General features: G+C 33.7%; 1 protein-coding gene across 2 annotated transcripts; it reads right to left on the minus strand.

Moving 5' to 3' along the window:
- Positions 1-576: 576 nt before the first annotated feature.
- LOC125055301 (trypsin-2-like) lies at positions 577-6,061 on the minus strand. Of its 2 annotated transcripts, none has more exons than XM_047657721.1 (5): positions 5,953-6,061; positions 4,630-4,756; positions 2,981-3,230; positions 1,845-1,991; positions 577-770 (listed from the first exon to the last, which is right to left on the minus strand). In XM_047657721.1, the coding sequence occupies exons 1-5, from the start codon at positions 5,990-5,992 to the stop codon at positions 630-632; spliced, it is 705 nt and encodes a 234-aa protein (XP_047513677.1). In that variant the 5' UTR covers positions 5,993-6,061; the 3' UTR covers positions 577-629. The 2 variants fall into 2 exon arrangements, with proteins under 2 accessions (XP_047513677.1, XP_047513676.1); XM_047657720.1 differs by having other exon boundaries at positions 4,630-4,771.
- Positions 6,062-12,751: the final 6,690 nt, after the last annotated feature.

A 12,751-nucleotide genomic window follows, 5' to 3' on the forward strand; every position in this document is an offset into this window, starting at 1 on the left:
TCAAGAAATTCCGATCTTGATGTGAATCAGGAGATGCAACCATCTTGATCGAAGACATGTGTTACCTCATCAAGTAATGTTGTATATCAGAAAGTGTTTTAACATGCAGTATCGCAATATTGGCGCTAGAGAGAAGAGGCCTAATGTGTAAAACTGCCATTGTACTTTCGCAATGGCACATTTCTGTATTTGCAAAAAAAGTTGTTTTATTATTATTATTTTTTTTTAAAGACAATTAACATCAATTGACCTAGTCCCATGCTAAGCTGGTGAAGCTTGTGTTATGGGTACTAAGCAACGGATATACATACATATTATAGATAGACAGACATATAAATACATATTTAAACACCCAAGACCTAAGCTCAACACCAAATGCTCATCGCATCGATGTTCGTCTCAGCCGGGGATCGAACCCGGGACCCATGGATTCGCAGAGGGTCAGGGGTACTAACCACTAGACCAATGAGTCGTCACCTTAATATAATCCTAAAATAAGTTTAACTAAAGTTAACACGATATTATTAGACTGTAAGGTGGAACGAAGTTCGCTGGGTCAGCTAGTAAATAAATAAACAAATTGATACCATATTTATTAAATCACACTATTCTATGGTTCGTATACAATTTTATTGCATATTCGATTGGATCCAGTCCTTAACGGCCTCAACTTTGGAGTTGAATCCAGGCAGCTTATAATATGGATCCACGTAGGAAATGACGAGACCAACCACTTTATTGCTCTCGACAACTGGGCCACCGTGGTCACGCTTAAACAAAATAAATAGGAATTCAATTATTTTTGTTCATATCGTTTTTGAAGTGAAACTTCATTAGGCGCGTGAGGGTAAAATTTTTACGGAACGTTGCGAAGATGTGCAGCGTTTTTGTCGAAGAAAAGGGAGAGAGCGATTGAGAGAGAGTGGAAGGGTGAATTTCATTACAGAAATTCTATTTTTAAAATTAAAATTTCGTAAAGAGAATTTATGAAATATTAGTATTTTATATTTTATGCAAAATAATTTATTGAAATCTCAAATGACGAATAGAAAATGCCACGTGTTTTTGCTATCGAAGAAATAAATTAAAAAAAAATATTTTATTATTTGTGTTATATTTCGACACTTATTTATAATTATCACAATATTTTAACGACAGTTAAATTCCTAACATATCTTCTTTTTTCTCGGAAATCTAGTTTTAGATTTGTATAAATATGAACAAGAGTTAAAAATTAGTTTGCAAAAGAAGTATCACTTCTGACATGTGTACACATATTACCCACACATTATCTAAGCTTGAAAACGAAATGTATATTCGAGGATTGCTACGAAAAATTAATACGTTTATGAACTATTATTTTTGAGAGCTTTCCTTACGTTTGCCGACAAGAGGAAGGGGGGGGGGATAAATTGCAGTAAATCTGCTTACGAACGGCCCTTTAACCCTAGCTATGACTTTTTTTTTAAATTTTATACTGTCTTCTTTTTTTTTATGGCTCTGGCACGATTTGTGCATTAGCTAGCGTCAAGTATAGGATTTTTTACAATTCGTGCTTGTCTTTAGAAATACGACCGTGTCCTCCATGTACGGTTTAGGCACTCGCCCGGTACCTACCGCACAACCCTCCCAAAGGCCGAGAACAAATTTAAATTAAATTAAAACTTGCCCTCGTACCGGGAATCGACCCCGGTACCCCTCACCTAGCTGCCAGTTAATAAGACCGCTAGGCTATGAGGCCCCCAATACTGTCTTCTTTATAGTTGTAAGAAATGTTACATAGCCTCTGGTTTTATAGTATTAAGGTAAGGTAAGGTTTTATAATATTTATTAAAAGTGCTTACGAAAAAATCTGATTCGGTCATTCCATTCTCATAGTCTGTGCAAAGTATTGAATCCTCGTCGATGTAGAATTTGTGTCTCATTATACAGTCATAGTTGGAGATTGTGTTCTCCTTTATCACTTGTAAAAAATCTGTGCGGTCTTTATCCTGTTCAATAATATTTAAACTTTATTCTCAATAACAAAATGATAATTTTCATGAAAACTTTTTGTCTATTGCACGTCGCCATCGGACAGCTTTAATTTTGTAATCCATTCTGGGCTACTGAGTAATTTTCTTTAAATACAGCAGTGTTACGAAGTTTTGGAGGAAATCTTTTTAATAATTGCACATCCTCATGGCGTACATATTTTTTAAATAATTTGAGCAGCTACAGAAGGATACGCAAACTCGATCGACGATCGATTTTTTATATAAAATATATTTGATAACTATATGCTACTATGGAGAGAGTTATTTAAGATCTTTTAATTAAAGAGTACCGAGAGTTTTTTACGCCGGCTTTTTCTCTCGGCCTACACCCTCTGTCTTCTTTGCCGATGAGTAGGGATGCCTACAAATTCAAATTTAATGACGTGGAATAAGTGATACATGTATCTTATGTTCCATATTAAAAATATTTTATTTTTATATTTAAAAAAAAAATACAAGTGCTATATGAACATAATGTTATTTTCATAATTTTGGTTTCTTTGTATTATTATTAGTTTGTGCTTTAAAAACAAACATGCATTTTTAAATTTATTTTCTAGTGTTTGTAAGTTATTATTGTTTTTGCATGCAGTGCGATATGAAAACAGTTACATCGTAAATGAGCACACGTAATTGTTTATTTATTCATGTGTTTTCGAATTTAAGACTTTACGGACGCAAAGACGTAATATCGCACAATGCGCTGTGAAGTTGTAAATTAAGCCGCCCGTCTTATTAAGTATTTTTTTCAGTTTTGAAAAGTTGTTCTAAAGTGTTTTGAATAATCTGTAATGGGGAATCATTGTAAGAATATATGTCGATGATATAGCTAAAAACTCTGGCCGAGTTTAGCGACCGCACTGTAGGCCGTCGTAGTAATTAAATTAAAAAATGTTTCGTATTTAAACTGTCCTCTGGTTGTATAATTATTCGATAAATCTTACCCTGCTAAGTTTCCATCCTGATGCTTCAACACTGGCTCCTTCCTGGGTCGGATTGTCAGGCAGAGGAATGGCCGTAACGTTATCATTAAATTGAATAGTTCCATCAATCTTTAACAAGGCAAAATTGTACTTAAATCTATTAGGCCGATATTCTTCGTGTATTTTAATCGCAGACACGGCATATGTCTCTCCAGGTTTTGTGATGTCGAGGGTACCAACAGCGACAGTTAAGGAAGGAAAGGCTTTGACGCTTAAATAAAAAAGCAAATTTTATTTAGGTTTCACTACTAATATAAATTTTCTATTATAGAATACCTTTTTATAATTACGAATGAATTGAGTTCGTCACAACTCGGTGTATTATGCTTATAGACCAGTGCCGATAATTTTTGAAACCAAAAAAAATTACAGTAGGATGAAACCCATTAGAAAAGCAGGGGAATATGATCAAAATGAAAGGAAAAATAAATTACGGTCGATCTGAGGTCGGGAAGGGGAGGGGGGGGAGTTTTAAGGGTAAAAAACGGTTTACCTCGATTTCCGGCAAAACTAAAAGTCGAGGCAAAAGTAAGAAGTAAGGAAGGGGATGACAGGTCTGGGCGTTACTGCATACGATTTTTTGCGTTTTCTGACAAGATTTACTATGGTAATATATATATATTTTTTTACCATAGGAAAGTAGAGATTTCAACGAACTGAAAGCACACCAACCCTTTGAAAAAAGCTGAAATTTTGACGTCAGAATTTTCGATTGAAAATTAGGGTGTTTTTTCGATATTAATTCAAAATAAGGCGAACAAATAAATATTTTTAATCAAATAAATTACAGTATATTTGGGACATAATAAGGTAAGTTTTCACCAAATTTCGTTTAAAAAAATAAATTTTTGTAAAAGATAAAAATAAAAAACCAAAAACTTGGTTTTTTGAATTTTTCACACCAATTTTGAGGTTATGTGAAAAATGTGTAAATACAAAAGTTTTAGATCTTTTTATTACCTACAACTTTGCCATTTAACTTTCTTCGATAGGACTTGTAGTTTTGCCGGAAATCGAGATAAACCGTTTTTTACCCTTAAAACTCCCCCCCTACCCCTTCCCGACCTCAGATCGACCGTAATTTATTTTTCCTTTCATTTTGATCATATTCCCCTGCCTTTCTAATGGGTTTCATCCTACTGTAATTTTTTTCACTTTTTATTTATTTTGAAGGCTATCTGCACTGGTCTATTATCTAGGTTCGATTCATGGAATAACGATTCTTTTTCTTCACAGTGTCAAAAGTCTTAAATTAAAATATATATTTATGTCTTAATGTATTATTATTATGTATATAAACACACTAGCAGCTTAATAAGCTGATGCGCGCGTATTTTGAGATTTGGAGAAACTATCCATACTATTTTTACAAGAGTTCAAAGATGCACTAATTACACTTTCCGGAAGCCTATTCCAGTCGGCCACTACTCGGTTTTGGAGAAAGTTCTTTATGGAATTTGTGTTATTGAGTGGTCTTAAGTTTTGAAGAACTACCCCTCAAATGTATATTTTCACTTAAAATAAAGAGCTTCTCAATTCCTGGAACATTATAGTGGCCAGTGTATGTAAGCTGGGTTTATGTATAAACATATATTAAAAAGACACATTACCTGTAGACGCAATCTGCGACTGTCAATATCCACTTGTCTCCAATGAGAGTACCACTACAAAGATGTGAACTGCCTCTCCGTATCGAGACGTGATAGGGAATTACCTTCGAAGCCTGCTTAGCCGTTACTAAAAAATGGATACCTACTTACTTAAATAATTAAGACAAGGGGTGGCCTAACTGCTAACAAGCGATCTCTAACAGTTATATATCTAATATGTTAACATAAATGGTATTTAAGATTGTCCCATAATTTAATTATTCCGATGGATGACAAAATAAAAGTATGGCCACAAACAATTATCTCAGTTAGTACAACTGTGACTGTGTGAAAAGTGATGGTTCCCTCAGAGTATTTTCCAAATTCTCATAGTTTTCTAGCATACCTTCACGGCAAGCTGCTTGATAGAACTATGTGTGAACTCCGTCAACGGTTTTTAAGTACTCAAACGTTCAAATAACGTTGATCTTATGATCTCTATTTGAGACTTTTTTTTAAGCGGCATCTTTTTTATGCCGGTATGTGAGGTGTGTATGTGCGTTATATATGTAGGTTATGTGTGTATGTGAGGCCAACCACATCCCCTTCTTGTGTTTTTTATAAGCCATGTGTAGTACTGCAGAACTTAGTGGTATAGTGGTCTTTGCGTATTCATCTTCATTACGAAGCTAAAAGCAGTTCCGTGGGCCACTTGTTTTGCCGTTTGATAAAATCCACCCTTTCGCGGTTTTGGCGCGAATGAGCCGCGTGACACTTTATTTCTTGACATTTAGTCCCTTTCCATATCCCACTGACGCCTACATTGCATATTATGGTACTGCATAGCTAATAGAGCGGAGTGAACGGCGAACACGCGACATTTTTCTAACACTCGTTATAAACTCGTGATATCTTTCGAATAGAATGTCCGAATTAAATAATTTAAAAGTTATAATATGTAGTTAAGAATTTAACATTTAAATTTTTTAAATGAAAGAACACTTATCAATAGTTTTCGCAGCCCAAAACGCAGCAGCAATGGAAGGATTTTTAGGTCAATTACACCTCAGGTAATAGTCGAATATGGCATATGTAACCCGAGGGTAGTCTGAAAGGTTTATTTAAATCAGTCCAATAGTTTCGGAGCCACTTTCATGCAAACAATCAAATATTTTCTCTTTATAATATTAGAATATATGTGCTCCAAGTCATACTACCTACTACTATCAGACTCAGTGAAAATTTATTATTCAAAACAAAAATATTGTCAATTTGTATATGCAAAAAAAAATACTATAAGATGCATAAATATTTATTCAAAGAGGGTTTTTCAAATCAACTTACCAATAGTTATACAAGTTAGGAGAAACATAAATTTCAACATTTTCGTTTTTAAAATATATTCAATAAATATATACTAACATAGATCCGTTACATACATATGTATACTTTAAATGATAACGCAAATTAAACAATTTTAATTGTACCAGAATGAAATTCCAAGGTATGTATTATATTTTTCATTCAGACTCGTTCATAATGGTCAGAACTAATAACAGGGCATTAAAGGATGAAGCAGGAACAAACGTTAAATCGACAGGTTGACCCAATATCCCTCTTTTTCTATCTATCTATAAAACAGGATGAATTGGCCGATGTGAAAGGCCCTTGCTGTGCCAAGGTCCATTCCACTTCATTCGTGGCCGTAGAGGACCTTAATATTAACGGTTGATCGCGTGGCTGGATGCGGACAAGGCTACGCTGTTGCCGTGTCCTGCCCCGGGCGATTGCTGGTGGCACCGTGGGGTTTTAGTGGGTATGCACAACAGCGAGTCCCACATCACCATTCCCCAGGTCAACGATGCCGCGGGAAAAAAAAATCCCTCTTTTAAATTAAAAAAAACTCTTTCGACTCTCTTTCGACTCTCATTCTTATATTGTACTTGCATTGTGATGGTCGTAGGGCTTAGGGATCAACCAAGTTGGGGTAGGTAAGAAAGCATCGAAAAGAAAAGCCGTACTTTAAAGACAAAAATATACAAAAACGACATACAGTGAAACTTACACTGATAATACCTGTCAACGCTGCTTGGATCATGTAGTCACTATATGAAAAAAAAACAGTAGTGTTACAACTTACGTTAGGTCTAAGATTTCTGAATTTGTTTCGTAATTATTCATTAAAGGCAAGTAGGTGATCAGCCGTCGCTCTAAGGCGTGTCGATTTCATGACATTTTTTTAACTGTGGCGCAGTTATAGACAGATAATATATGCTGAGATTAAGAGTGGGGGATGAAAAACTATAGACTGCAGTATAGACATTACTTTATAAACAAGTAGTAATTACGAAACATTTTTATCAATTCTTGTACTATCACAACTTACGACTTCGCTATTACATATTAACGTAAAATAATTGGGATCACGTTGTTATAGATATTATTAGTGTTCGAGACTAGAGCAAGGTCCTGTAACAGGGTTTTGACAGACTAGATGAAATAATAGCCAAAAAACGGAATTTCGAACTTCCAATAAAAATATTCATTATTTATAGTCAAAGTCGACTATAAATAATCATTTATTTCAATTAGACCATCTAAAATGGCACTTTTGAACGTCAAAAAAAAAATACAAAGAAGATTCTAGTTGCCCCTTCCAAAAGGTAGTTCGTGTGGAGAAGAACGGGCAAGAAACTCCACACTTACTCTTTTAAAATAGGTTTACAATATTTTCTTACATTTGTTAAATAATTATATGTGAAGACAATGTAATAAACTACTATACTAAAAAAGTTGTATAGATGTTCCTCACATATTTACAAATATCGAAACCGTAGAATATTAACATTAAAGAGTAATAAAAATATTTAAAAAAACACAACAAAACAGTGTCTGAGATACAATAAAATAATTACTATTACATTATATATAGACACAAAAACACATATCTAAACAAATAAACAAAAAATTAAAGTATTCGAATAGGGCATTCACAATCTTGTTACCACCAAAAGATAATATATTTGAAGGTAGTGGAGGGTACTAGGTACTTACGTCTTTGGGACAAAAGTCCAGGCCCCTCACTCTGTACCTTCCAATAGCAGCAGCAGTTCTCTTAATATCCGTAGCGCTGATGTCGCATGCTTTGGACCTCGCGGATCTAGAACTCATTGGGGTCGGGATTGTCGGAATTAAAAGATACAGAGTAAGGGCGCTGGTATTTAGAATTGAGTGGCCCTATCAAGGATTTTATGTCGATTATTTATCTTTTGAATAGATAGATAAATCTTTAAATATACTTTTTTTGTTACCTTCCATTGAATTTATAACGTCGAAAACCTACCTACTTCCATAATTAGTGGCAAAAAACATGCGCAAGAGATAAAAGAATATGAAAGTACTAAACTCGTTCTGATAAGGTTTTATCATGTATGTTGTATATCAGCGTTGTATGTTTTTTTTAACAATGTTCAAATTGCAGTTTAGTTCTTAAAAATATCACTCTGCAATATCAAGAAACATGTATTCATTAAAAACTATATCCCTATTAACCGATAAAAAAACTGAAATTTAGGAATCATTCCATTGATCTTATGGAGATCTTTCGTGTCTCATATGGCCAAAAAAGACAGACTTTGCGGAGTAATTACTACTGAAAAACATCTAAAATCCTTGTTTATGTGTTTTATGATCATTATTTCTTTAATTGGCTGGAGTAGTTACCGTCTAGTGTAACATGCACACAGTGGTGTAAAAAAAAGAATTTAAAAGGCCGGCCCTCCAACCCGTTTGCGCCCTGTTCTGTAAAATAATAATAATTAAACCATTTCGTGTCTATAATCCTCCTAATACTGTGGTATATTAGGTATGGGTACATTTAGGTATGTGTTTAAACCGTCAAAAGTGTATTTTCTTAATAATTAATTATATATTTGATAATTGATAATAACTGCGGTTAATAAAATTTTAAACAATTGTATCTCTCTATATATAGTGTTACAGTGTCATGGTAAAAGATGCGTACAGAGTCCTGTCGTATTATTACTAACTAAAGTACGTATAATATAATATTGACTAGGTGGCAGAAAGTGGACCTCAATTTAAGTATCAGTCAACAGGCTGGGCAAGTAATGAAACGTCATCGATCCAAGTCATTTGCCTAGCTGTTTGATTAACTGGCTGAATATATTTCAGGCCGCTAGTTAAACGGCGCTGTTTAGTCAAAAGGCTAGGCTGTTCATTGAACGGCTTATTAAGCTAGTTGGTTGTGACATATACACAGTTAGGTTTCCGTTGATCAAGCCGGAACCACAGATGTTAGCACAAATTTCAATATTACCCTGTGTGCCATGTAAACAGCCATAGATATTGCCGTTTACTGTGGTTAATAAACGCGAAACCAAACCTTAATAGCATTAGTAGGATAAATATTGTAAAAGGTGGACTTTTATTTTTTAATCCGGGTAGGTCGTAAACATCGCCCTCACCGAATCACGGGTAGTTGGGAACAATCATTCCGGAATCTACACTATTTTTTCGGGTGAAAATGTTGCCATCTCCCCAAGGAAAACTTTTATTGCCCGTGAAAGGTGAAGGGTTCTGAGATTTTGAGATAATTTTGTATTATTGTTGAATTTATAGTCAAATACGGGACGAATTTGTTTGAGGATGTTTTTTATAATCGATAATTTTTTTATTTTATTTTTTTTATTGTGGTTGCTTATTAGACGCTAAGGGCAGGGCTGTGTAAAACTCAAAATAACATTATTCATATAGGTAACTAAGTACGTCAACAGAAAAGATGTTAAATTGATTCTAGATTTACATTTACTACCAGTTCGCGAGTTAAGGGCGTAGAGCGGGCAAGAAACTCTCCGCCACTCTTTTTAATTGACAAGTTTTGAGTCATACAAATGGTTTGAACTGCAGCAATACAATCCCAAGAATTAGGATCTTTTAAATAATTGTAAAATAGATATATGACTTGATATATGACTTGACTTACATTCCAACATATTACGTGACTTTTTCGTTCGTGACAAGTTCGTTTGGCAATACTCGTAAGACCCTCTTGTAGTTATCTCATCTTAAATCATAAAATCGATTAATTCTAATGATATATTTAGTTTTCATTGAAAATATTTACTTTAAAACTTTGCTTTTTACTTTACGAAAAAGACACAAGAAATTTAATTAAAATGCATTTATGTTAGTCACATCCTTAATTGTAAGGGTTTTTTCGTCCTTTTTTGCTACCATTGCGTTCTACATGAATATACTATTCAAACCGTTTAGTCATCTTTCACCTACACCATAAACAAAATACAATAGACAACAAGATTATTTACACTTAAAATGGTTACCGAAACTAATCATTTGCTACTGGTAGCTATATTAACAACATACGCTCAGCGGGACACACCTATAAAACCTCTTTTGAACAAAACCCCGAACGCAATCATAAACGTCACTGTCTCGAAACGTCAAAATGTTTCCATCTAAACTTTTTTTTCTTTTGTTTATGGCCTATTATACATTTTGTATAGATTTCGTCGCCACGATTTGTAACGGATGAAATTGTTACAATTTCTTTCTGGTTAAGTTGTAAACGTGTTAAAATGGGGTCTTGGGCCAATAAATACTTCTGGTGAAACATTGATCGCTTTTAATTTGCGTGTCGTAATCTACTACTGGTTTCTTAGTAGGCGACAAGAAAAACTAACAATGGAATATAAAGCAAGTATCATTTCAAAAAGAAAAAAGACAATATTAATCATAGAACAGGGATTATCTTATTTATTATTAATAATTCGAGCGTCCCTCAACTAGTCGGCAAAGTCCCACGTCGGCAATGAAAGTAAAATCATGGCGTCGACCCGCGTAGATTGAATTCAAAATTGGAATCAAACGACAATCCTTTTTTCTTTTTTATTACGACGAATGGCGAACACGCTTTGACAGTGGGTTGCCAGTTGTGAATTTTATATAAGAAAACACTATCGATAAAAATAACAAAAGATTGCAAATAATTTAGGTAAATACATTTATATATTATGTGGCAATTTTCAAGTCAGTATAAGAACCAAAATCTAACAAAGTAAGTTAATGTTCGACGTTTAATTAACACAGAATTTTTTTAATACATTTATTTAATATAACTTATATCTATCCTTTCCTTTTCTTTAAAGACATTGTCTTGTAGTTGTAATTTATAGGCTATGTGGACTGTATGTGTGGATGTATGTTCTTCTAAGAGAGAGAGCAAATAGAATCGCTTACCTAACCACAAAATAAGACCGCGTTTTCATTCAAATCTACCAGAATATTAGCCCAGTATTTGCGTGCGACTCCGATCGCATTACCAAACTGCGATTGATTCTGTGATGTGCCTGATGTTTTTTTACCTTGCACATCCTGAAGAAAATATCAGTAGGAAACCTAATATTATTATTTAATTGTGTGCTCAAGTGTGAATAACTTACATAAAGAAATATTTTGACAAATCAGTACAGCTACTAAAACAATAATTTTACGGTACTTAGGACATATTTTTTGGGGACATATTTAATACACCAGACATAACCGCTCGAAACTGTGTATAGCTTGGCGCTTGGAAGGCGCACCATTGAAGGAGGTCCAGATGATTCGCGGCTTGGGTGTAATTACTTATAGAAAATTAACGTTTATATCTCAAGTAAACTGGAATAAGACGCCTAAAGAGAACTAAACCTTTTGAGGTAATAAACCTTGTGTAGTGAATATAAGTGCAAGTGCGGTATCTCAGACACACGAACATTATAGAATACTAAGACTGTTATTGAACATTACCTTAGTTTAAGCTATTCATTAGTATTGTAGAAAATTAAGTCAACATAATATTACTTATTAGCCATAATAATTGTATAGGCTAGATTGTAATTCATGTAAAGTCGCACTCCTTTTTGTGAACTTTATTGTAGGAAAAAACATATTTACTCGACAAAGGCACCACATCCGCACGAATCCTCGGATTTCTGAAATGGAATACCGCTTGTTTTGAACTAAAACAATTTTGTATAACGCTTTAGTACGCAGTCATATTAAATACGGTAGCATTATATGGAAGCCATTATATGCAAAGATCATTTTTACTCGACACCATTAGTATAGGATTTTCTCATAGGCGTACCATCAGCGACTTAGGAAATTTAAATTTAAAATGATGTCACTGTACTATGGGAGATCTCTAGCCAGTGTTACATTCTTATACAAATTGTTAAATGGTATTACTTACAATAATAAATAATTTAGAATTAATTTAACATATTTTCTGTTGACGTTCATAAGTGTAGTTGGTTAGCTATATGAATAAAGTTGTTTTGAGTTTGAGTTAACAGAATATTAACATTGTCGTTTACCTTATTAATTTGATAGGTTCAAAATCAACAGAATCTTCCATATTCCGTCTATAAAAACCAACTAAAAGTTCAGGCACATTGAATTCTTCACGAATACAGCAGACAAACGCTACTTATTCAGAATAAGAGTCAAGCTCAGAGCTTTATGTATTCGGTAGTGGGTTGATCATAGCGAATAGGTATTTTTAAATAGAAAATTATTAGGTATAATGTAATAAATAATAATAGTAATGTAATAAACGGTAGATTAAATTAAAATTTGTAGTTGGAAATTAAAATTATATATTTTTTTTAATTTATGTGGTGAAAATGTCATGTATTTTAGCTTGTAACATATACAATATAGTAAGATATTTGTATCAAATATAAATTAGCATATCAAAACTATTAACTTCGATTTTGTTCCCTTTGGAGTAGAGACTCTTGGGCCGTGGGGTTCAAGTGCACAGGCGCTAATTAAATATGTAAGTCGGCGCCTGGTAGACAGTACCACTAAACCCAGAGTTGGTGCTTTCCTCGCTCAAAAAAAAGCATCGCAATACAGCGAGGAAATGCTGCCAGCGTTACACTGCCACACGCACCAAAATTTTTAAATTTGTTTTGATTATATTTTTATAAATTTTTAATTGTTATTATTTATTAGAGGAAACTCTTTGGTAATTTGCATACATATTATATCGTCATAGTTCGTTATTTAAAGTTGGCGTTGCTATGGTCTTGTTATGTTTTTATATTGTCAATTATTA

Source organism: Pieris napi, chromosome 13 (genome assembly GCF_905475465.1).
Source record: "Pieris napi chromosome 13, ilPieNapi1.2, whole genome shotgun sequence".
NCBI classification, from domain to species: Eukaryota; Metazoa; Arthropoda; class Insecta; order Lepidoptera; family Pieridae; genus Pieris; species Pieris napi.

Bases quoted from the DNA above. Each gene is read 5' to 3' on its own strand.
- LOC125055301 (XM_047657720.1), bottom strand. From the start codon at position 5,992: ATGTTGAAATTTATGTTTCTCCTAACTTGTATAACTATTG. The intron at 4,772-5,952 runs GTAAGTTGATTT...TTAAGTAAGTAG, and splicing joins CCTAACTTGTATAACTATTG to GTATCCATTTTTTAGTAACG. The intron at 771-1,844 runs GTAAGCACTTTT...ATTTTGTTTAAG, and splicing joins TGACCGAATCAGATTTTTTC to CGTGACCACGGTGGCCCAGT.